The sequence below is a fragment of the Nicotiana sylvestris genome, chromosome 1 (genome assembly GCF_000393655.2).
Source record: "Nicotiana sylvestris chromosome 1, ASM39365v2, whole genome shotgun sequence".
NCBI classification, from domain to species: Eukaryota; Viridiplantae; Streptophyta; class Magnoliopsida; order Solanales; family Solanaceae; genus Nicotiana; species Nicotiana sylvestris.
This window is the reverse complement of record NC_091057.1, coordinates 187,253,476-187,276,660: the sequence shown is the minus strand read 5'-3', so window position 1 is coordinate 187,276,660 and position 23,185 is coordinate 187,253,476. Positions and strand designations below refer to the sequence as shown.

General features: G+C 34.8%; 2 protein-coding genes across 4 annotated transcripts; both read right to left on the bottom strand.

The window, feature by feature from the left end:
* Positions 1–566: 566 nt before the first annotated feature.
* LOC104219177 (expansin-like A2) lies at positions 567–3,772 on the bottom strand. The gene is made up of 5 exons (XM_009769812.2): positions 3,456–3,772; positions 3,109–3,218; positions 2,807–2,985; positions 1,843–1,975; positions 567–1,058 (listed from the first exon to the last, which is right to left on the bottom strand). Exons 1-5 carry the CDS (start codon positions 3,571–3,573, stop codon positions 807–809), a joined length of 792 nt encoding a protein of 263 aa, XP_009768114.1. The 5' UTR covers positions 3,574–3,772; the 3' UTR covers positions 567–806.
* Positions 3,773–9,703: 5,931 nt separating this feature from the next.
* On the bottom strand, positions 9,704–18,435 carry LOC104219178 (alanine--tRNA ligase, chloroplastic/mitochondrial). Of its 3 annotated transcripts, none has more exons than XM_009769814.2 (13): positions 18,210–18,435; positions 16,792–16,890; positions 16,491–16,693; positions 15,224–15,402; positions 14,665–14,743; positions 13,886–14,020; positions 13,575–13,724; positions 13,278–13,388; positions 12,253–13,170; positions 11,767–12,039; positions 11,304–11,513; positions 10,760–10,917; positions 9,704–10,409 (listed from the first exon to the last, which is right to left on the bottom strand). In XM_009769814.2, exons 1-13 carry the CDS (start codon positions 18,322–18,324, stop codon positions 10,082–10,084), a joined length of 2,958 nt encoding a protein of 985 aa, XP_009768116.1. In that variant the 5' UTR covers positions 18,325–18,435; the 3' UTR covers positions 9,704–10,081. The 3 variants fall into 3 exon arrangements, with proteins under 3 accessions (XP_009768116.1, XP_009768115.1, XP_070028562.1); XM_009769813.2 differs by having other exon boundaries at positions 16,792–16,908; positions 18,210–18,434; XM_070172461.1 differs by lacking the exon at positions 18,210–18,435 and having other exon boundaries at positions 16,491–16,713; positions 16,792–16,894.
* Between the last annotated feature and the right edge of the window lie 4,750 nt (positions 18,436–23,185).

Below are 23,185 nucleotides of genomic sequence, written 5' to 3'. Positions count from 1 at the left end.
TGCTAATTACAACATCATAAATTTTGTTTCAAAGAATTGAGGGTGACATTAATTATATATTTCTATTTTGTTTGTCTATTTGGAATTTTGATAAGTTCTATACTTTGAATGACTATGTAACTCAATAGGAATTTTCAGCCTTGTCAGCTTTATAACATTTGAAGCTGTGCTTATTTGCTCAACCCCCCCCCCCCAAATCAGGGGCGGATGTAACCTATACCAATGGATTCAATTGAACTCATATAACTTTCTATCATGAGTATAAATTTATTTGCAAAAATTCATTAAAATCCCAACAAATTGTACATATGAAACCATAACTTTAAGGATATAATGAATTTAATACTAAGAATCTTGAAGATTGAACCTCTGGATCCGCATCTGTTCCCCCCTCCCCCTTTTAAATCTGTCTATTTTAAATTAAGGCGTCTAAGTAAATAAATTTTTTATTAACTATTAACATTTAATTCAGTCTAACGTGTGAAATAAAACTGGAACTGTTAAACTGCGATGCACAATAATATGATAAATGCACTGGAAGCAAGATAAATCATTAATCAATTCTATTGATGCCGAAAAGAATCTAATGTTATATAAATATGAAGATAACTCTAACATTACATATTTAGTCCTCAGAAAGCAATATGAATATGACTTAAAGAAGAAAAAATCAGGAGAATTTGTATCCCTATCTGTCTATCCAACTGCATCAATCTACAATTTTATTAATTTTGGATCTCTTTTTACTTTTAGTACGTGTATTCACATAGATTATTACAACTAAAATAATTTTTTTAATTTTAGCACTAATTAAGTTTCCAGTTTCCATCATCACATGGAGAACAAGCCTCTTGAGCAATGTCAGTGATCTGAAGTCCAGTGTCATAAATTACCCCATTTTTCCAATCTGCTGGCAACACTGATTTTGCCCAATTCCATTTGCCATCATACCCTGCTGTCACCACAAACCTAAATTGCAATGCTCCTGTTGGCACTCTACTTGTGTCCCAAATTGCTCCGTGATTTCGGCTCATGAAATTCCAACTCGATGATCCAACCTAAAACATATCATTCGTCGGTACAATTAATATCTTAAACTCCGTATCAACTCAAAAGCGATTATCAAAATGGAATAAAGGCTGGGCCGGCTGAAAGGCCGAGCAAGTAAGGCATCTGCCTTAGGCCCCCAATTTCGAAAGGCCCCAATTTTTACCGAGAATAGATTATTAATTTTTTCCTAAAGACTTTAAAATAACTTTTCTTTTTATATAAAATATAGGAAAAGTGATTTTTGTCATTGTGAATTTGATACTGCTGAAGGATGGAAAAGTCCTTGTCGGTAATCTTCATTTTCCATTTTTTATATTCTGACCACTAAAACTTATATTAGTATTATTTCAAAAGCTTGAGATCGCTAAATGAGGAGAATTTGAAGAAGAAAAAATTGTGTTAACCTTTGATATCATAAAGCATAATAGCCACTCTAATATTTTGAATTAAAAATGCTAAGAGAAATAGTACAAGTAGAAGATAATACTCTAATCGACATATATCTAATTATATAAAAAGATGTTATTCTTATTCAAATACCTAACAGTGCCACAATGAAAAAAAAAATCAAAATAAAAATAGAGAAAATTTTATCTAAGATCACCAATGTTTTAAGAGTGATTTAATCGGTTAGCATATTATCAGTTGAAAAATAATTAATAAAGAAATTGATTATAAAAATATTATTAATAACTTTGTATCTAAAAAAGCTAGAAAATATATTTTTCAAGAAAATATATATGAAATCTTAAAATAAACGGAGCATCTTGAATAGAGGGAGTATTTTTTTACCTGAGCTACATCGACAGCGACAATTTCAGTTTGACCACCTTGGTACAAGAAGCTAATTGCTAGATAATTTGGTTTTTGACTTGATTCTTCCACACGAATGGCCAAATTCTTGCTTTTGTAATCACATGAAACTCTGTCTCCACCAAAAATACAATATTATTACCAGCATTAATATAGTATTTGAAGCATAACCTTTCATTCCAAACTCTTTTCCATTTGACTATTTTACTGAGTCTAATCAATAACACGTATGCACATATCATTAATTGAATTGAATACTTAGACATGTTCAATTGACCGTTACTGCTTTAATTATGGACTACTAGTACATTATCTGGTCAAGTGGGGCATGTAAGATGACTCCTTTTTTCAAAATTTACAACTTGTTTTTTAATGTTTTGGTTGTTGTAACGAAACCACCAAATATAGCATTAGTACAGTATGCTGACAAGAAAATTCGGACAAGGAACGCAAAGTTCATAGGCCCACAGTAAACAGAACAAATTAATTACGAAAAAAATGACTTTGTATAGCCGCTATAAAAATTATGACCGGAAAAATGTATAAAATTTGTATAATTTTTGTATATATATATACACACACATTTTGTATATTATATACCAAAATTATACAAATTTTATATACTTTTTCGACTATAAATAATTTCCGGCGAGGCTAAAAGTAATAATACCCAACAATTATTAGCCGAAAACAAATCTTTTGATTAGAAAGAAACTCATGTGTATTTACTAATGTAAAAAAGGCAGGCTTGTGCACTAAGCTCCTCCTATGTGCGGAGTTCGAGCTCCTCCTATGTGCGGAGTTCGGGGAAGAACTGGACCACAAGAATCTAATATACGGAGTTTAAAAGAGTAAAATAATTCTTAACTTAATTAGTATATGATCATTGCATCAAATAATATACGGTGTATAATTTAAAATATGTGGTAATTTTACTACGAACCTTTTATATTCAACTTCAGCAATTCCCAATTTGAGAACGTCTTTAGCTTTTCCCTTATTGGCCATGGCCATAAAAGCTCGGCTACTGATCACAAAATCCGTCTGGTTATTGGTATTTAGATCAGTTACAATTACAGTTGTGCCCTCTTTTGAACAGAGTGTTGAGTCCTTGCATCTAATCTGCAATTCAAACAAGTTTATTATTCATATTTACCAATTCAAATTAATACTGCGTAGATTAATTAATTGTCTTGAATTTATGAGAAATTAAATTGAAGGTTCTGTTAATGATCAAGAATTAACCTGATAACAAGCACCACAACCAGCTCCTTCTTTGTAAAGGCTAGGAATAGCAGCAGCAAGTCGACCCCCATTAAAACCTATTGCTAAATCTCCATAACCACACGCACCAGCTGCAAAAATAGGAAATTCACATAAAATGAAAAACACATAAAAAAGCAGCCCACTGCACTAAGCTCCCGCTATGCGCAGGGTCAGGAAAAGGGGTCTGTTGTACACAGCCTTATCCTGCATTTCCGCAAGAGGGCTCATACCCGTGACCTTCTAATCACCTAGCAGCAACTTTACCAATTACGCCACGGCTGCACTTCTTTTTCAAATTTTAAGAAGCAAGAAAATAAAAGGCTTACACAGAAGGGCAGAAGCACTGGCAAAGTAAGCAACTTTTGATTGGTGAACACAGCGATCGCAGGCTGTAGCTGAGGAGACAAGAAGGAAGAGAAGGAAGGGAAGGAATTTGACAGCCATAATATTTGTTTTTGTGTTTTAATACTTTGAAGGATTTTGAATGTTTGACTTACTAAATGGTGAGTAGTAAGGCCTATATATAATAGTTTGAGATAGTGGACATGGAAAATGGGGTTATTTAATTAATGGGTGCACTGAACTCTATTTATGAATCTTTTCTATTTATTACCATAAATAGAGAGTTAGTAAACGAGTAAATAAGCGCAAACATATGATGGAAAAAAAGGAATATAATGCTCAATACGCGGTGAAATGAAACTAGATAAAAAATGAAGATTTAATTATAGTGCGATGTGGACATTTGACACTTACGCCGACCAGCTGCCTATGCAACATTTACAGCTGTGGAGAGAAAATCACTAATCGCTACTCTTTAGTCCCGCATTTACAAGTATTTGCGTCTGCCCCTTTTTTTTCCCTTTAGAGTGAGACATTTTAGTTATTGAAAATTGTGTAATCCCTTTTATCTACAAGTTTACAAAAGTTAAAGAATTTTTAATTTTATTTTATTTATTGTAGTTTTACAACAATTATGTCCACATGTATTTGCTCATATTATCGATTTCAAGCTCGGAATAACATGGGAGGATAGTAATACTAGCCAGTTTATACTAAATATATTATAGGCAGGGGCGGATTTAGGGGCGGAAGAGTGTTCATCCGAACCCCTTTGTCGAAAAATTACATTGTATATGTAAGGCGAAATTTATTTTTTATCTCTATATATTATATTTTGAATCCCCTTGACACAACCCAAAAGCATAGCTTAGTGGTCAATGAGGTTCAAAACCTCTGTAAGGTTAATGATTTTATTCTCACTAGCTACAACCTTTTAACTTTTTTCTTTTTTGAACCCCTTAGCGATAATCCTGCCTCTACTACTGATTGTAAGGACGTGTAAAACATTTGACATAGATTAAACAAAGCGACATAGAGTGAGGATTTATATGTTCGATCGCAATTTGCTCAGAATTGTAGCAACATTGTTATTGTTGTATTGTAGGTTTACTATGCGTACTTCTTGCGCGCGATCTTTTCTTTTATTAAGTATATATGCAAAAAAGTTACCACTATATTATATAAAATTGAATGGCTCTATTTAATGCCGACTTTCGTCTACAATTTTGAAATACATTTTAAGTATGACCCATATATCGTCGATTGAAAGTATCTATTCTCTAGTTTAGAAAAGCTGCAAGATTAACCACGAATAAAATCTAAGGATTGAAATTTGGGCAAGCAATTAGGGGTCTTTGTGCACTTTATGTATTTGCGCGTTTCCCCCTCAAAGTGAGAAAAAATGTCCACATTTACGTGTCATGACGACTTTCTTTGTCATGAGCAAGAGGGGTTGCTCTTGCTCTGATGGTAAGCAACCTCCACTTCCAACCAAGAGGTTGTGAGTTCGAGTCTCCCAAGAGCAAGGTTGGAAGTTCTTAGAGGGAAGGATGTCGGAGTCTATTTTGGAAACAGCCTCTCTACCCCAGGGTAGGGGTAAGGTCTGCGTACACACTTTGTCATGTTAGATTACTTGCATCCACAAAAAATTAACAAGCATTCTTTTCGTAACTAGGAGATATTTGAAAGATGAAAGCTAAGAACAAGAAGGCTAATGGAAAGGTTTGTGAAGAAGAGAATAAATGATTACGTGTACAGATAGGAACACCAACATTATGGAACACAGCTTGATTTTGGACCCCTTTCTTGTTCTTTGGTTACATTCTTTTGAAGAATGAAAACCCCCTAAAGTGATGTCCCTTTTTTAAAAGAAATTCCAAGCTTAAATCAATTTAAATTTGTTTAGACATACTTAAAACTCACAATTCTTGAATGCACATGTAACCAAGTTGGTTGGCATGAAGAAACAAGACAAAAACAAGGCAAGAAAGAATCCAAAAATGGACGACGCATTCATGAATTGGATGGGTCACCAAATTAATGGCTTTCAAATTAAAACCAAGCTAAAGCCAGCTAGATCCTTTATGTTATCTTCTTAAAGTCTAAATCCTCTGCCTGGCTGTTCATACCTTGACTTGATAATTACTGGACTATTGAAAAGTTACTAATGAAACAAATCCAAAATAAACATAAAAGATTTACTTTTTATACACCCACAATGTAGCCTAACTTGAGGCGGATCTAGGATCTCAAGAGGATGAGTGCACTATTATATATGAAGAGCTGGATCTAGAATTTATATTTGACTAATTTAATTGTAGTCTCTTACCATGACCAACAACACTTTTAAAATTATAAGTTCAAATTATATTCTTTTTGAAATTTTAGTAATTCACACACACATATATATATACACACACACGCATGCGCGCGCACACACACACACACATATATATATATACACACACACACACATATATATATATATACTTCGTGCCAAAAACAAGACCGTTTAGAGTGAGATTTGAACTGCCAATTTTACTTGTAGGGGTGCACCCAATTATAATTGCACCATAATAATCTTTGAGCATGGGTTCACGCATATATATTTAAGTAATTTTGAGGAAATATACCATTATTATACTTGATTTAGAGAGGAGTATGGGTTTATGTAAACCCATATCCCTCAACTTGGATACGTCTTTGCTAACTTATACATTATTAGGTTCAATTAAAATACAATTACAAGTTAATTGCTCGTAAAAAAAAGTTGGATTAGTAACATGAAAATATGATATGTCATCAACTACAACATATTAAACTACACTAATTGTGTAAATAAATTATATATTGTCCGTGTACATAAGCTAAATCCACTCATAGAACATAAAGCGTAGTCCAATGCACGAAGTATCATGCGTTCACGGGATCAAGGAAAGATCGCATCCTAAGGATGTGTGATGTAGGCAACCTACCCTAACACAAATCTCAGTGACTGATTTTACAGTTCGAACCCTGTGACTTATAAGTCATACAAAGACAGTTGTACCTTTGCTCGGCTCCTTCCACCCATAGAACCATTGGATCTTTTAAGGGAGACAATGGGGCACGTGAATGGATCTCTCCGTAAAATTTAATATTTTAAGTATATATTTTTTAAAATTAGTACTCCCTCCAGTCCACAATAAATAATTTTTTGGCTTTTTTTGTGGCCCAAAATAACTGATTTTTTCAGAATTCGAGAATGAATGAATTATTTTTTTTCCTACATTGCCCTTGAAATAAATAATATTGGAAAATATGTTAGAAGTGTTTATGTGAAGACATAGCAAAGGTTAATATGGTCAATTTCAGTGCTAAATAATGTTAAAAGGTGAATTTCTTGATATGTGTAAAACAACCAAAAAATCACTTATTTTGGACTGGAGGGAGTATAAAATTAAGGAATTTTTTACGTTCCTATACACTATATGAAACTATATTACCCTCCCTACTCAAGTTTTACCATAATTACATTTTATATACCCAATTACTATTTATATACATTTTAAGGGAATTAATGATAATAATTAGTGTCCTAAAATTACTCTAACATATCTTCCACTCCCCCACGTTTCTCTCTCCACATCCCACTCCCCTCCCCACGTATCTTGCACCCACCCGCGATTCCACCATTGACAACCATTAAAAAGCTTTGAAGCTTTGAATTCGAATTTGGGTTTTCAAAAAATATTATTTGTTTGAATTGGATGTTGTTGCAAAGAATTGAGAATTCTCTCTACGTCTCTCTATATCCCAATCCCTAATTTCAGTAATATAAAGCAAAGGAAAAGAGAGCAGCAATTTCACCATTGACAGCCATTAAAAAGCTTTGAAGCTTTGAATTCGAATTTGGGTTTTCAAAAATCATTATTTGTTTGGATTGGGTATTATTGCAAATAATTGGGAATATGATTTGGAGTTTATATCTCAATTTTGAGAGGTTTTGGTGAAGATTAGATTTGGTTTTGGCTGAATTTCAAATTGAAACTCAAAGAAGAAGAAGAAGAAGAAGAAGAAGAAAAAAAAAAAAAAGACATGATATACATTATATTTACGAAATTGTAGAAAAATTATAGAAAAATTGTATTCCGTTGTTATATATTTTTCTTTTATTTATTTAACTATTGTATGAAAGTTGAATAACATTGTATAAAAATTATATTTAAGTTGTATGATATTGTAGTTGTATATAACTGAGTAGAAATAATGTATCAAAATTGTAGATAAGTTGTATAATATATAATTAGTTGTATGAAATTTGTTTTTACTATGTATAAATCAGATACAAAATATACAAAAGACATATTGTATAAATTTTGTATTTAAGTTGTATATTATTGTAGTTGTATTTAACTGGATAGTGTACGAAAAAATTCTCATGAATAAATTGTGTGCATATATATAAACGAATTCATAATATGTTAACAAAGTGACAAATGAATATTCCATTACTGCCCACTGACATGTTCATACCCAACTGGAGATTTCTGACTTACAGTAATTCTTTAATATTCAATTACTGCCCATTAACATGTCAAGGTGTCTGTTTGCAATGTTTCTGATATTTTAATTTCATGATTTTTCCGAAGGATGAAGAATAGTATTTTCTTAAGGGGTGTGCCGAAGGATGGACCGGAAGGAGTAGTACAACATTCAGACAAAAAGATTCCATGAAATCAGATAAACCTGAGTGAATTCCATGCTGCACTACATCAATAAGAACTGGGAAAAAGAAAGTAATGCTACAACTCACAGTTAATGGAGTTTGACTAAAAGAAAAAAAACTCATCTTAATTATGAAATTGTTGGAATCTTTTAGTAGAAATCCCTCAACTTTGTTCAGACCAACTGAGACTTACATGCTAATATCCAAATAACTCAATCCATATTACACTTAAACAATTAACTGTTGATACCCATGCTCGAAGAAGGTTGAATAATGCATGTGAAGGATATGGTTCTGGTTCTCTTATGTCCCGTTCCTTCAATCAAAGAAGAATCCATGCCCAGGGGCGAAGATCGGAGACAAAACACGAATCATCAATTCCTTTGACCATTCGTTTTGAGCCTCCAATTCTTTTCGAAATGCTAACGAGGTTCAATGACGCCGACGAAGGGAACCAACGGAAAGGCTCTCAAAGGCAGACTTGTTTGAAGGTTGAGTTATTTATCAAGAGAAATTGGGTAATTATTTTTCACTTAGTACATTTTTTTCTGTCTTTTTAATAGTGCACTTATGTAGTAAAAAAACCTAGATCCGCCTGTGCGTAGAACACAACAATACCAAAATGTTTTCTAGTTCAAACACCAAACCAAGAGCAATTTCAGCGTCCCAAACATTCTTATTCTTTGTGCGCATAACAGCAACATATATTTCACCGTCCTCATTGGATCAAGCAGCCTACCTTGACGAATGGCGTCATCTTCTTATACCAAAGCCTCTTGTTTTAAGTAACTTTTTGACTTTTTACCTTAATAACAGAAAAAAAAATCAGAAAATTACCAGAGTTCAAGAAGCCAGGGGTTGACCAATTAAGGGCCATGTATATACACAAAATCCATTAAAGAAGCCACCGGAAGTCAAATACATATATACATAAAACATATTCAATCTAATATTGTCACATGGCTCTGGAAATAAATAATAGCTACTACTAGGATTTATTCCAGCATCCAAGATTCAGTTTAGCTGGTTCTCAGGAAAAAACAGTTACTAGTTGCAGGTATGTCTCTTTAATGAACTACACAAACTGGCACAGAGGGCTCTCTTTGCTGTCGAGCTTCAACGGCTAGTGCCACCAGCCCACCACCATTTAGTTGTATCAACTAATTACGAATATGAAACACTGTAATATATTCTCTAGGAAATCATGATGGATCGGCAAACGAATCAAATCTGATTTTTTAGGAGATACTGTGTTAAATTGGAGGAATATGGAACTCAAGCTCTTCAGATGCTGAGTCATTTTGATGCTTAGTATCACAACACATCAAAGGCAAGTCCAAGATTTAAACTTGATTGAGCTAACTCTACTTTAGAAATTATGAATTTATATATATTTCGTGTCAAAAATACTAGGTTCAATCGAACCCCTAAAGCATATGCTGAGTTACGCAACTATTGCTGACAGTTTTACGTAGCAACATCTTTTACACTTGCGCAGATTTGAGTAGCAATGGACTTCCAAGGTAGAGACGAATTCAATTCATTAGTATAAATGATAGTTGCATCATGTTTCCTAAATTCATTTGTAACAAGGTAACATGATGTTTCACTTGATGCTGTATAAGAACGCATTTACAACACTCCCACCCTCCTCTTCTTTCCTACCTAGAGCAGCTAATACTCTATCCACAGAATTTTTTTAAAAAAAGACTAAGAACAAATGAAAGAAAGGAAAGATAGAGAGTCTTGAACTAGATGCCTGTGTAATGTTGTGATGGAAGCATATGCACTTGCATCCATATTCTTTTGCAAGTGGCGAGAGGTACTCACTCCAAAGATCGATACATAATGACTTCCACTTATGCTTCAGCAACTGAAAACTCATGCTGCTACCATCAGATATCACTTTTCAAGCAGCTTTTTAAGCTGTTCTCGAGCTTCTTCAAGTGCACCTAACAAGTTCTCTGGTTTCCTCCCACCTGCCTGAGCAAAATTAGGTCGACCACCCCCTCCACCACCACATGATTTAGCTAGAGGCTTTATAATGTCACCAGCTTTAATTCCAAGATCAACAACTCCAGGGGTTAATGCAACGACAAGGCTAACTTTTCCATCTCCTGGGCATGATCCTAGAACCACAGCTGCCGGATCTTTCAACAAATCTACAAGATATTCTGCCGCACTCTTGAGTGAATCAGCATCGACATCATCCATGGACTCAACTAGGAGCCTAGAAAACAATAATGGTAACAAGTTAGATGTATCAAAGTGTTGTAACTTATTCACGACTTTTAAGCACATAAACAAAAACATTAAGCAGCAGTGTACACTTCATCTACTTCTTTTGCAATGCAAGGAGTAGGACCATATTACTGACTCAGAAAAATTAGTTCCATGTGTATATATGTGCTGATTCACTGGATAGAATCGCAGACTTTGTTATGCGTCCTTTGTTTGAGATATTACTCTACAGACTACCACTTTCAAGATATACAAAGGAATAAAAGAAGCCAATATAACAGGTAGTTTAATTGGAAAAATTGTATACTGAGATTTTCTTTACAAGGACAATGAATATACCTAATATTTTTTGAAGTTCCAATGGTAGATGCTCTGCTAGAAAGTGTTGATGCCTTATAGATTGCTGCTTTTGCCCGAGCAGCCGAAACTTCATTTCTTGTCAATCGTAGTTCTTCCAAAAGTCCGCCTACCCTGCCAGTTACTTCTTCAGCTTTTACCTTCAAAAAGTATGATTTCACTTCAGTACCATAGAATTAATAAAAAGTAAAAGAGAGTTTATGCTGCTGTTCGAGCATTTAGATGTACAATCAGTGACCTGTTCAGGAAATTTTTAAAATTGCCAATTGGTTTAGCAAAATTTCAAAACCTCTTTTCAAAAACCGAAACCAACTTGATGAAAAAAAGTGTTTGGTTTCAAAAATCAACTTAAAATACTGTTTCAGAATCATAATATAATAATAATTTACAAAATACAGAAGTTACAAAAAAAATATTATCAAATAAATAATCTCCCCACACAATTTTTTTCTAATATTGTCCAATAACATGTTGAACAACAAAAATGTTGAAAATTTCCACTGAAAAGGTGTCCATAAAACCTTACTTTGAGAGTGGAGCATAGCTGCTTCATGTAGTTATCTCTCGTAAGGACATATTCAATGAAAGCATCTCCAGCTACAGCTTCAATTCGCCTAACTCCTGATGCAATGCCCTGTTCAGATATGATTTTGAATCCACGTATCTCAGCAGTATTGCTTACATGGGTGCCACCACATAATTCCATTGATACGCCAGGAACCTCGACTACACGTACCTATATAGGTTTTCATTAGGGAAGACCAAATCAAACAATTTGAACTTTAATACATGGTAAAATCTCATTGTCAGACTTAATCCTCGAAATGGACAGATGTACAGTTTAATCTCTATGTTTCAAATACTCAAAAAAGAGAAGGGCTGTTAGTCACTCGAATGAGCTTTAAAGTAACAATAAGGTAGCAGCCAGAAAAATCTCCCCTGCTCTATAATCATCGCATTCTTAAAGTAAAATTGATAAGCATAAGCACCTGTTCTCCATATTTTTCTCCAAACATTGCGATTGCCCCATCTCTTTTTGCATCAGTCAGAGACATGACTTTCGTTTCCAGAATCGCGGCATCGCCAATCCATTGGTTGATCAAACCTTCAATTTCAACAAGTTCCTTGTCTTGAAGAGGCCGATGGAAGTTGAAGTCAAATCTAAGACGATCAAAAGCAACCAACGATCCTGCTTGAGATGTTTCCTGACCAATTACTCTTTTGAGTGCTGATTGAAGTAAATGAGTAGCTGTATGGTGAACCTGAAACGAAGCACAAAATTGGAGTTGATAAACTTCGATTAGACCAAAAAAATTCTGGAGACAAATGTTTAAATCAGCAAATATTGAAATGCAATGGGAAGGCTAAACAGATGATTCAGGAAGCCCAGCTACTACAGAATCTTACATCAATCATTTTTTCTTTCCTGAAAATGATGCATATCCATTCATTTTCTAGAATATACAACATAATACCTTAGCCCGTTGCCTCAAGTTTGGATCAACAGCCGCTTCTACTTCTCGGCCGACCTCTATCATACCTTCTGTAATTGTCCCTTTGTGAACGAATATATTACCCATAGATTTTTGGACGTCTTTTATCTCTACAATGGCTGGCTGTTCATTTTCAGCCTCCATCATATATAAAAAACCGTTATCCCCAATTTGGCCTCCTGACTCAGCATAAAATGGAGTCCTGTTCAGCAAAATTTCCACTTCACTTCCTTTGGAGACTTGTGCTACAGGACTACCATTTACCAACAAACCCTCAACCACTGCCTTGGAACGGAGAGTATTGTAGCCAAGAAACTCAGTATCAGGAATATCTTCAGCAAGGTTTGCACCATTTTCAACTCCTAGTTTAACAGTATCATGTGCAGCCTGAGATAGCTGTCTTTGCTTCTCCATTTCTATGTCAAAGCTATTCATATCTATACTGATTCCACGTTCTTCAGCAACTTCGTTTGTTATCTCCACTGGAAATCCATAGGTGTCATACAATACGAATGCATCCTTCCCCGACAGACAAGGTGCAGTCTCAGTTCCCTGGGCATTTAATAATGCATCTGCCAGCATCTGGTCAAGAAGTTTTTCTCCCCTTTCTAGAGTCAAAACAAAACGAAGCTCCTCTCTTTTCAATTCCTCAAGTATGCGGGATGCTCTGGTTTTCACATCAGCATCTATATTGGTGCTTAGTTGAATCACCTTTTTAGCAAGTATCGGCAAAAATGCTCCTTGAAGATCACCCATCCCATCTCCCTTTACACCAAGTAACCTGCCTGTTCGAACAACCCTTCTAATGAGGCGACGTACCACATACCCCCTCCCAATATTTGATGGGTTGACACCATCAGATATCAGATAAACAACTGCACGCATATGATCTCCAATTATCTGGATTTATCAGAATTAGAAGGCTTTCAACACATTAGAAGGTAAATCAGTTCACAAACAAAACGACCAATATAAATATATCTCACAATCTTTCAGTTGTAACGCACCTTAAGCTTTGTTTTTGTAGAATCATCTGCAAGAGCATATGAGACATTTGCCAATTCTGCAGCCTTCTCTATGATGGGAAATATTAAGTCGGTTTCGTAATTGTTGGGGACCTGTGAAAATGAAGAGAATCTCTAAGTAAACGATGTTGAACAATCACAATGTATGAATCGAAAGTATCATAAATCCTAAACTGGGAGGTTTTTTTTGCCACCAAATCCAGAGGCAAAAAAAAAAGAGAGATCCGATACCTAATTTATTCCTACACTGACTCAGATATGTTGTTGTCTCACAATTACCTTCTGCAGAATCCTGGCCATACGCTCTAAACCAAGTCCAGTATCTATATTCTTTTGCTTTAAAGGCTCAAGTGAACCATCATCCTTCTTATTGTATTGCATAAAAACAAGGTTGTAGAACTCTATAAATCTTGTATCATCTCCAAGATCCTGATATTTTAGACCACAGTATTAGATAAAACGAAGAGGAGCAAATAAAAAGCAAAACAGAAAGAATGTATGAAACTATGAGACCACCTCACCTGAGCAATGACCAAGTGATAAACTGAAAATAAAAAGGGAAAAAGGCATGTTAAATGTCTAATACTTACAACATTGGAAGTGCCCCTCCCGGGATGAAAATCGTAATAAATTTCAGAGCATGGACCACACGGACCAGTAGCTCCACTTGTCCAGAAGTTGTCATCTTCTCCGAGTCTTATTATTCGCTCTTTAGGAACACCTATCTGCAGCATGAAACAAGGATAACTGTGTTAGCACCTCTGCCTGGGTTCCCATAGTAGAGTACTACCTGTAAACAACTGAAGGTAAGACCAAGATAGCATCAAAGATATCCCATTCAAGATCAATTGTCGAAATAAATGCAGTTATCGTTAAAACTTGGTTGCATAGACTTCTCGTATTTGGCAGCACACAGGAATCCAACAGAGAAGAGGTTCCTTTGAGTTAAGAAGGTAGTTGAACAATAAACGTGTTCTTCTAAATTATTAAAAAATGTGTTCTTCTAAGTCATTAATTGAGTTATCCCCGTGGAACCTAAGCCATCATGGAGAAAGCACGGTGTTCAGCCTTGAAATTCATCTAAGCTTGAGGATACATTGGTAGTTCACAATATGAACACATCATGCATATTTCAGGACCCTAAATACAGTATTGTTTGTCTGATACACTTCTCTTCACTCGAAAGCAATGAAGTTCTTTAGGCATCTTTGAATGACCACAGTACACCTCTGTTCAGTCTAAATGAAAGGTCGTCCTCCATCATTTATTTACCCGATCTTTACCATGCAAATCTAGTTAATTGCATGAGGATTGATGTTACCACTACACTAAAGATATAATGCATCAGACAAATCTTTAAGTGATGTACCTCATCATGCCATAGTGCAAAAGTTTCATCATCATCTTGGTAAACACTAATCCATAATTTATCAGCTGGGAGTCCATATCTGCAAGCAAAGACTATTTGACAGTCAGTTCCTTTCAATGCAAAGAACAAAAGTTGGAAAAACTATGCATATGTTTGCATATATGGATGCAAATGTTTGGTATTTTATCAGATGCACCAGCAAGAAGATTGAAAAATATGATTGAAAATTTGTCTCTAAAAATAGTATTAACCATAGGATAATGACACTTTTCAACTGGTTGTTAAAGGGTTTCTATTTGAACCAACAAAATTGTTAACAAATAGCCAAGTTCATTTGTGTCCTTAATTATATGCCTGAAACCATTATATAATAACTTTTTTAGATGCTTTTGTCTCCATTTAAGGCATTCTAATCTTCTCATTTTTGAGAAGGGGTCTATATAAACAGAAATTATGCTGCCACAATAGTTTCCTCCTTGGGAACATGTATCATCATACTTCTATCAAATAGCATACAAAGTAGTTGATAATGAGACTGCATAAACACAACTTATCTTACTCTGAGGTGGAGAGCTCCCATGCCCACTTAATAGCTTCTTTTTTAAAATAATCTCCAAAACTAAAATTTCCAAGCATCTCAAAGAATGTCTGATGTCGGGATGTTCGACCCACATTCTCAATATCATTTGTCCGGATGCATTTCTGAGAAGTAGCTGCGCTAGGCACTTCCCTCGGTACCTGAATAAAGTAAACCAGAATTTCTTTATGTCGAATAGAGGTATTCACACAATTCCATCAGCTTGATATCAGCACCAACAGTAAAACAAGGAAAGAGAATCACATAATTTTGGCGGATCTTTTAGTTTGTAAGAAACCTATTTTTTTATGTTTCCCAGGTGAGATAGTAATAGAGGTACAAAATGCTATATTTTCATATAGATTTTTCTTGAAAATTCATATTTTCATGTAGAATATTATTCCTCTCATTTACTTTTCAAAAGACAAAAAGATAATATAATTAATACCAACAAAAAGTTCAGTCTGACCTCATAAAATCAAACACGGGACTCAATTTGAAATGGATGGAATAGAAGGTTTCTTCTGTTTAAAGCATTTCAAGCGAAACAAGACACTTGCAAATATAAACAAGAATAATCAAGATATGGATGTCAATTTACTGTTCAGATCCAGCCCATGTCATGCTCAGAAAGTGATTCCATGCATTTTATTATTAGATTATGTCTTTTAGCTTTCAAAAGTGCCTTCTGACTTAAATAGCTATTTGACAACTTTTGCCAAAAAAAAGAAAAATTGCAATACTTCTTGTAGAAGAAGGTTTGAAACTTTGGCTGGACGGCTGTCATTTTTTTGAAGATTTGTGAGTGGAAAAAGCTATGTTGCGCGGGCTCTCCAAAACAGCTGCAGCATCCATGTCGGATACTCCAAAACTGCACTACTACTCCAAAAATGCACTAGTTTTGGAGGATCCGGCACGCACCTATCGACAATTTCGGAAAGTCCGAGCAACATAGGGAAAAAGAACTAGAATGCTTCCGGAAAAAAAAAACATAAACAAAAAGAACTAGAATGCTTGCGATTTGCAATTTCGATGATCAAGCAATGGTAAAAAAGAACTCTAAACACAAGCATATGTCTGTCATAGACATATTTGCTCGATGTCCTAGAAAGTTTTGTCCAACATATGGAGAATTTGATTTCTTCAATGCTGATAAAGTACATTTAATTTTCAAACCAATGACTTTTCACCAATCAGATGTTACTAGAAGTAAACGAAGACTTTAAAGTTGGGGAATCCCATGTAGAACCTTTCCAAGGAATATAGGCTTGAACTGAAGCATTCCTGCAATTGTCAGTAGAACTGTCGGATCATCCGGGACAAGAGAAGCACTTGGAAGAACCTTGTGACCTCGGGCAGCATAAAAGTCAAGGAAGCGCTGACGTATAGAGTCACCGCTTGTTTGGGGATCCCTTAATTTTTCCTCTACAAGTTCCTCAGCCACAGGTTGCGCTGAAGGTGAAAATGAGGTCCTATAAAATTTATATACTTCCCAAAATGAAAGCTGACAAGAGAAAGAAGGTCCTATTATAAACAAAGAATGGATATACCTTTTGCGACAAACTGTACTACTCTTGGTCCCTTTATATGAGCACGTCCATGGGATAAACTACTTGCATAAACTAAGGTTTGAGTCCTAACAATCAAACCTGAAGAATACCGATAACCTGCAATCAATTGTCAGCTTGGTGGTTTAATAGTTAGAACTTAGAAAAACAAAATCTTTCATATTTTCCAATTGTGGTTGGCTGAACAATCTGTTTGGGAAAATCTTTCAAAAAAAAATTCCGAAACATTTCAAGTTGAGCTACATAGCCGATAAAATTTATGTGAGTTCAAAACAATTTCCAAGCAATTTGAGCAACCTACATATATGGGTCTCAAATTCAAATTCCTGGCACACACAACCAAATTTTTTTTAAGGAAAAGACTGGAAAACAAGGTTTTTCAATTTCGAAAAGATAAAGTCATGAGTTAAATTAATCAATATGGACGGATTAAGAATTTTCAAACCACCTCCAATCAAACTAAGACCAAATCTGCAGTTTTATTCACCTGATTGTTTTGATTTTAGAAACTTAGATACCAAAATCCTGATGTACTAGTTTTGTCCAAAACAATGTCAATAAGGTATCAAGAGGTATTTCCAAATATAATACTCAAAAGAACTGGCACATTAAGCCTAATCGATTAGACTACAAAATTTATGTTCCTAATTTGGAAACATACTATTCATTGGGAGATAAATTGATGGAACAAAGTGCATGTGTTTTACTATCAGAGGTGGATTCATAATTTAAACTTTATGGTTTCAACCTTTAAAGCTATGAGTTCATATATATTATTTGTTGTGATTTTAGTTGATTTTATACATAAATTTATGCTCCGTGTCAAAAGTTATGGGTTCGATTAACCCATAGCGTTAATGATACATTCGCCCCCAGCTTACTATTCCGGATAATGTCACCGGAAGGTGACAACAAAACCGGAAATAGCTCAGCACTCAAGGGTGTAACCCAACGGTTAATGAAGCAGGTGCAAACCTTGGAGACTAGAGCTCTAATAAAATACCAGCACAGACAAAAACCAACAAGTGATTTCTTCCAATGCCTAAGCTTCGGCGAAAAATCAGGTGGGGGCAAGCTGGCCCGAATACCACCATTTAAGAAAAAAATCGAAATAGTTCCCCATTCTCAGTAGCATATTTTCACACGCTATATCAAGATACTACTCCCTCTGTTTTAATTTACATGAACCTATTTACTTTTTGGTACGTTCTAAAAAGAATGAACCCTTTCTAAGTTTGGTAACAATTTAACCACACAAATATTTTGAATCTTTTTTTGACTTGTTTAGGACCACAAATTCCAAAAGTTTCATTTTTTCTTAATATTCGTGCCCAATCAAATAGGTTCACGTAAATTAACACGGAGGGAGTAATTAATAAGTTAATTAGAAGAAAGATTACCTCTTGAAAAGGGAAGATAAGGTTTTGACTGGAACCCTGAAGTGGGAAATTCAAGTAGAAAGTCCCTGCCATGGCTGCTAGTTTTTAAGGAATAAGGAAAGTTGAGGTTGGACATGGAGTCTTCTACGCCTAAAGTGTGGGCTTCGTTTCAAGTTGGCAGTTAAGTACGTTGGTGCACCCACAGAGACAGAGATAAGCCTTTGTGGGTGTGGCATATGACTCATCCACATATTCTCTTTAATTATCCTCTCTGATTCCCAATTTAGAGCTCCCCTAGTCAACAACAACCCAGTATAATCTCACTTAGTGGGTACGCAGACCTTACCATATCCTAGGGTAGAGAGACTGTTTCCAAATACACCCCCAGCATCCTTCCTTCCAAGAACTTTTCACTTTGCTCTTGGGGACACTCGAACTCACAACCTCTCGATTGGAAGTGGGGTTGCTTAGCATCAGAGCAACCCCTCTTGTCTCCCCTGGGTCAGACACATGATTTGGGCCCGGTTAAAGCCCATATACACTACTCCCAATTTTCTGAGTTGGAGATATTAATATTTAGATTTAAAGCCCGTTTGGATATAAGAAATTATTCACTTTTTTTCGAAAAAAATTTCACTTATTTTCCAAATCAGTGTATGACCATAAATTTTTAATTTTCATTTGAATATGAATTTTAAAATTTTTCGGAAATTTGAAAAACTCTAAAAAGCTATTTTTTAAAATTTTCACTCAGATCACTTACAAAACTTCAAAAACAACCCAAAATTATATTTATGCCCAAACACACCTCTAATTTTCAAATACATTTTTACTTGAAAATGTTTTTTTTTTTTTTTGAATTTTACAATTCTTATGTCCAAATGCCCACTTAGATACATAAGGGTCATAAATTAAGAGCATATTCAACTTACCAGATATATATCATTTTCGAAATTTTTTTAATATACAATTGCTCCCGCGGTTAAAATTTGGCTTCCTTTGTTTTAATTTATGTGTCTTATAGCCTGTTTGGCCAAGCTGGAGAAATCAGCTTATTTTGAGAAATATTTTTTTTCAAAAGTGTTTTTGAAAAAAAATACTTTTGGAGAAGTTGTTTGTGTTTGGTTAATCACTCTAAAAAGTACTTTTGAGCAATAATTTGTGTTTGGCCAAGCTTTTCAGAAAGTGCTTTTTAGTATCAAATTACGAATAAGGACATGAATAGATTTACCTAATAGTTAATATTATAAGTAAATAAGTAATCTCAAAAATTTGTCATTACAGGAAATAATTAAAAAAATTCATTTTATTTAAGTAAAATATGAAAATAAAACTTAAATGTACTTAATTCTTTTAATATAAGTTAAATATATAAAACCATTCAACAAATATAAAAGCATTCACCCCTAAAGTCACTATATATTAGAAAGCTATCCTAAAAATAATAAGAAATATTTATATATTAATATCCTAAGTATTAGGTTTAACGGTTATTTTGGTATATACTATATTTTGATATGGGTTTTTTTTTCTTGGTAAGAAAAAAAGTCAAAACTGCTTCTGCTTCTGGGAAGAAGCTACTTTTTTCTGCTTCTCATAAACTGCTTCTGCTTCTTCCCGAAAGCACATTTTTTATCCAAAAAATCTTGGCCAAACACCTCAAGTTAGGAAAAAAAAATGCTTTTGGGAAAAAAAAAAATCTCCTGGCCTCCTGAGAAACTTGGTCAAACAGGCTATTAGTTTGACTAAGTATAGAGTTTAACAAGTTTAAAACACTTTAAATCTTGTGGTCTTAACCTAAAAATAGGTATAATATTCTAAAATGCCCTAGCTAGAAAATTATTCCGAAACGTTGAAGTTATAGAATTACTAAATATAGAAAACGGCGTCTTTAAAAGCAAAATACACAAGTAACTGTCTAAACTTGTCTAAAAACTTTGTTACACACACAAACTTTATGGGGTGTTCTCTTACCCCCTTATTCTTTCTAGAATGCATTATTTATCCCCTTAAAAGATGATGTGGCAAAGAAAAGAATTTTACTACCTTCGGGTTGCTCTGATGGTAAGCAATCCCCATTTCCAATCGAGAGATTGTGAGTTCGAGTCTCCCCAAGAGCAGGGTGGGAAGTTCTTGGAGGGAAGGATGTCGGGGTCTATTTGGAAAAAGTCTCTCTACCCTAGGGTAGGGGTAAAGTCTGCGTACACACTACCCTCCCTAGACCCCACTAAGTGGGATTATACTGGGTTGTTGTTGTCTAAAATGCGCGTGGAGAAGTAAAAATGAAGTTAAACAAAGATAAAATTGAATAGGTGTCATTTCCTATCGGATGTTATACTATTAACTACAGTTATTATTTCTCCATACCCATTAAGACACCAGAATCTACCACTACCTCTTCTTCGAGCACAACAATTTCATATGCTTACAAATCTCAATTATAAATGCGATTTATTTGTGAAAAGAATAGAAATTTAAAGACTTTCTTACGTGGAAGATGACATGAAGCGTGTGCTCTTCACCCCTCAGTTCTGTATTGGTCGGATTTTGGATTGGATTTAGTAGCCGTATTGGACGTGGTCGAAGTTTGAGTCGAGCACGACTTAGTGATGAGGAGTCACATTTAGGAAAGTTAATGCTGAGGTCGAGTAGAGAACATATAAAAGTAACGGTAATATAAGTTTAGGGCAGGACGGATGAATATTTCTCTGGTTGTACTTTTTTAAGGTTTCCTAAGAATATACCCTATAAATAAAACGGGATCTTGGATTTTTTGAGAAGAGCACACTTGTAAAGCTGACTACAAAGAATATACAAGGCTTGTCTTTTCTACTGATTTCGTTGTTCTAATATACTTTTTCATTCACAAGATCCAAGAATCTCGTGTTCATTCCCATTTCACATTATCCACGTTGTTGTCAGGAAGAAGATTCATCCAAGTCATTCAATATTTGGGTGATAAATTCTTCTTTGTTACATTTATTGCCATTTCATGCATTTATTCTACACATCTTTCAGCACATTCATTGATAATCATTGGGCACGATTGGCTCATATTTAATATTGTGGACATAATCTCATTTTACTTGCACATTGAATCTTCGGGTCTAGTAGTCATTGAATTCAACTAGGATTCACCCCCTAACTCACTTATTAATTCGTTTTAAAGAAAGATTAACACTTTTTTGATAAAACAAGTTCTTAACTTATTTTGGATCTAGTAGGAAGGTGTTAGTTCCACTAAAAATAAGAATAATGAGGTAATTGGACGTTCGCAAAGTTTAACTGTGTAATTGAGTTTTTTTGGACACATTTAAAGTGTAACTTATGAATTTTCTCTTTCTTTTTTAAACAAACTAAAAAAGAAAGTAAGACATATAAATTATAACGATGGGAGTAGATCAACTACTGATTTTAAGCATAGTCGAGTAAATTTCGATCTTACTTTCTATTTTTACGTGACACCCGTGTGCTTTGTGATATATGTGATATTATGAACTTACAATTCAAAGCATTCAGTTGCACCCATTATTATTGTTATCCATGTAGCATAAGATTACTTGGAGAATGTTGTGAATCCTGTGTTCTCCTGTAATACAATATAGTTGAATTTATACGTAATTATTAGATAAGTGAACTAATTTGATCCTGAAATAATATAATAATCGAAAAAATACGTAATATTTAGCCTTAGAATGTAGATGAAATAGCAAAGATGATGATTCGGTAAATACGGTTCCGAACATAATAATGATGAGATCAAAAAGCAAGAAAGTGAAATTGCATAAAGCTTTGTATAGAATATAGTATATGTTCTTGCCATAAAATTTGTGTCTTTTACAATAGTAACCGAGCTCACTATTTATAGCTATGCTTAGGAAAAAAGGTCCTAGGATCATGCCCTCCTGATGAAGATGTAACGTTGAGCGTAAATGCCAAATTCTTTGTAATGGACTGCCGCTCTTAATGCTGTAAAATATTTCTTAGTAAATGCTACCTGGCGCGGAGTATTTAATACACTTTTATGAACGTTATTCGTTCTGGCGACAAGCACAGTGGCCGCGTTCGGTCCTTTGCCATTCCATCTTGGATTCCACGTGTCCTCCTTTTAGTCAGTCACGTGTCTTATCATATTTTACCCTATACAGATAGTCCCCCCCTATTTTTCAATGACAAAACTTTGTGTTACCGTGAAGTTAGTAGAAATACCTTTTTGGCTGGAATTACTATAATTCCCTCTGAAGGTCTCTAACAACTGATTAGATGCACGTCTCACCATATTTAATGCCCCAAACATGCATCATTCCATGATTCCAAACGGCTTTTTCCGATTATCGAGGTAATAATAGCCATGAATTTAGCCGCCAAAATTTTACTTATGCACGACTTTCTTTCCCTTTGCGTCTCACAATTGCTTGAGCTTCTAATTTACATCCTTGTTTTCCATCCTTTTTCTAATTTTCTTCAAACACAAACTCTTTACCTTCTTCTTTTCCAATAGATTCTTCCTCCAAACGTGGTGGTTCTACAAAGAATAAAAACAAAACTGAGGATTCCATTCCTCCAACAGTGGATTCCATCATCCTAAGAAGGCTTAGTACTTCGAAGAATTTTGAAGAGAGATTTCCTACTGCTAACCCTCGTACATGGGCTGTTAGTAGGTACTTTTCTTCTATTCGTCCTTCTAGTATTCCTGCTGTGAAGGAGGATTGCCGCTGCAATGAATTGGAAATTATCGCTCCTGATCTATCGAAGCGAGTGACCCTTCCCAAGGAAGGTTTTACATACTTTTTCACATATCCCTTTACTTTGGGTGCATTTTCTTTAAACGGAGAGCTTGATTCCGTGATTGTGGAGTTTTTCCTTCTCTACCAGGTATGTTTGGCGCATGTAAGTTCTTAGGTGCGGAGGAAGATCTCCTGCCTCCAACACTTGTGCCAAGAAACTGGAGAGGAGCTAACCTTAGCTCATGTGATGAATCTCTATTCCCCCAAAAT

Bases quoted from the DNA above. Each gene is read 5' to 3' on its own strand.
- LOC104219177 (XM_009769812.2), bottom strand. From the start codon at position 3,573: ATGGCTGTCAAATTCCTTCCCTTCCTTCTCTTCCTTCTTGTCTCCTCA. The intron at 3,219-3,455 runs GTAAGCCTTTTA...CTATTTTTGCAG, and splicing joins CAGTGCTTCTGCCCTTCTGT to CTGGTGCGTGTGGTTATGGA. The intron at 2,986-3,108 runs GTTAATTCTTGA...TTTGAATTGCAG, and splicing joins GTTGTGGTGCTTGTTATCAG to ATTAGATGCAAGGACTCAAC.
- LOC104219178 (XM_009769813.2), bottom strand. From the start codon at position 18,324: ATGTCCAACCTCAACTTTCCTTATTCCTTAAAAACTAGCAGCCATGGC. The intron at 14,744-15,223 runs GTAAGATAAGTT...CTTTGCTTGCAG, and splicing joins TGGGAGCTCTCCACCTCAGA to ATATGGACTCCCAGCTGATA. The intron at 10,918-11,303 runs GTAAGGTTTTAT...TACTTTTTGAAG, and splicing joins AGCTATGCTCCACTCTCAAA to GTAAAAGCTGAAGAAGTAAC.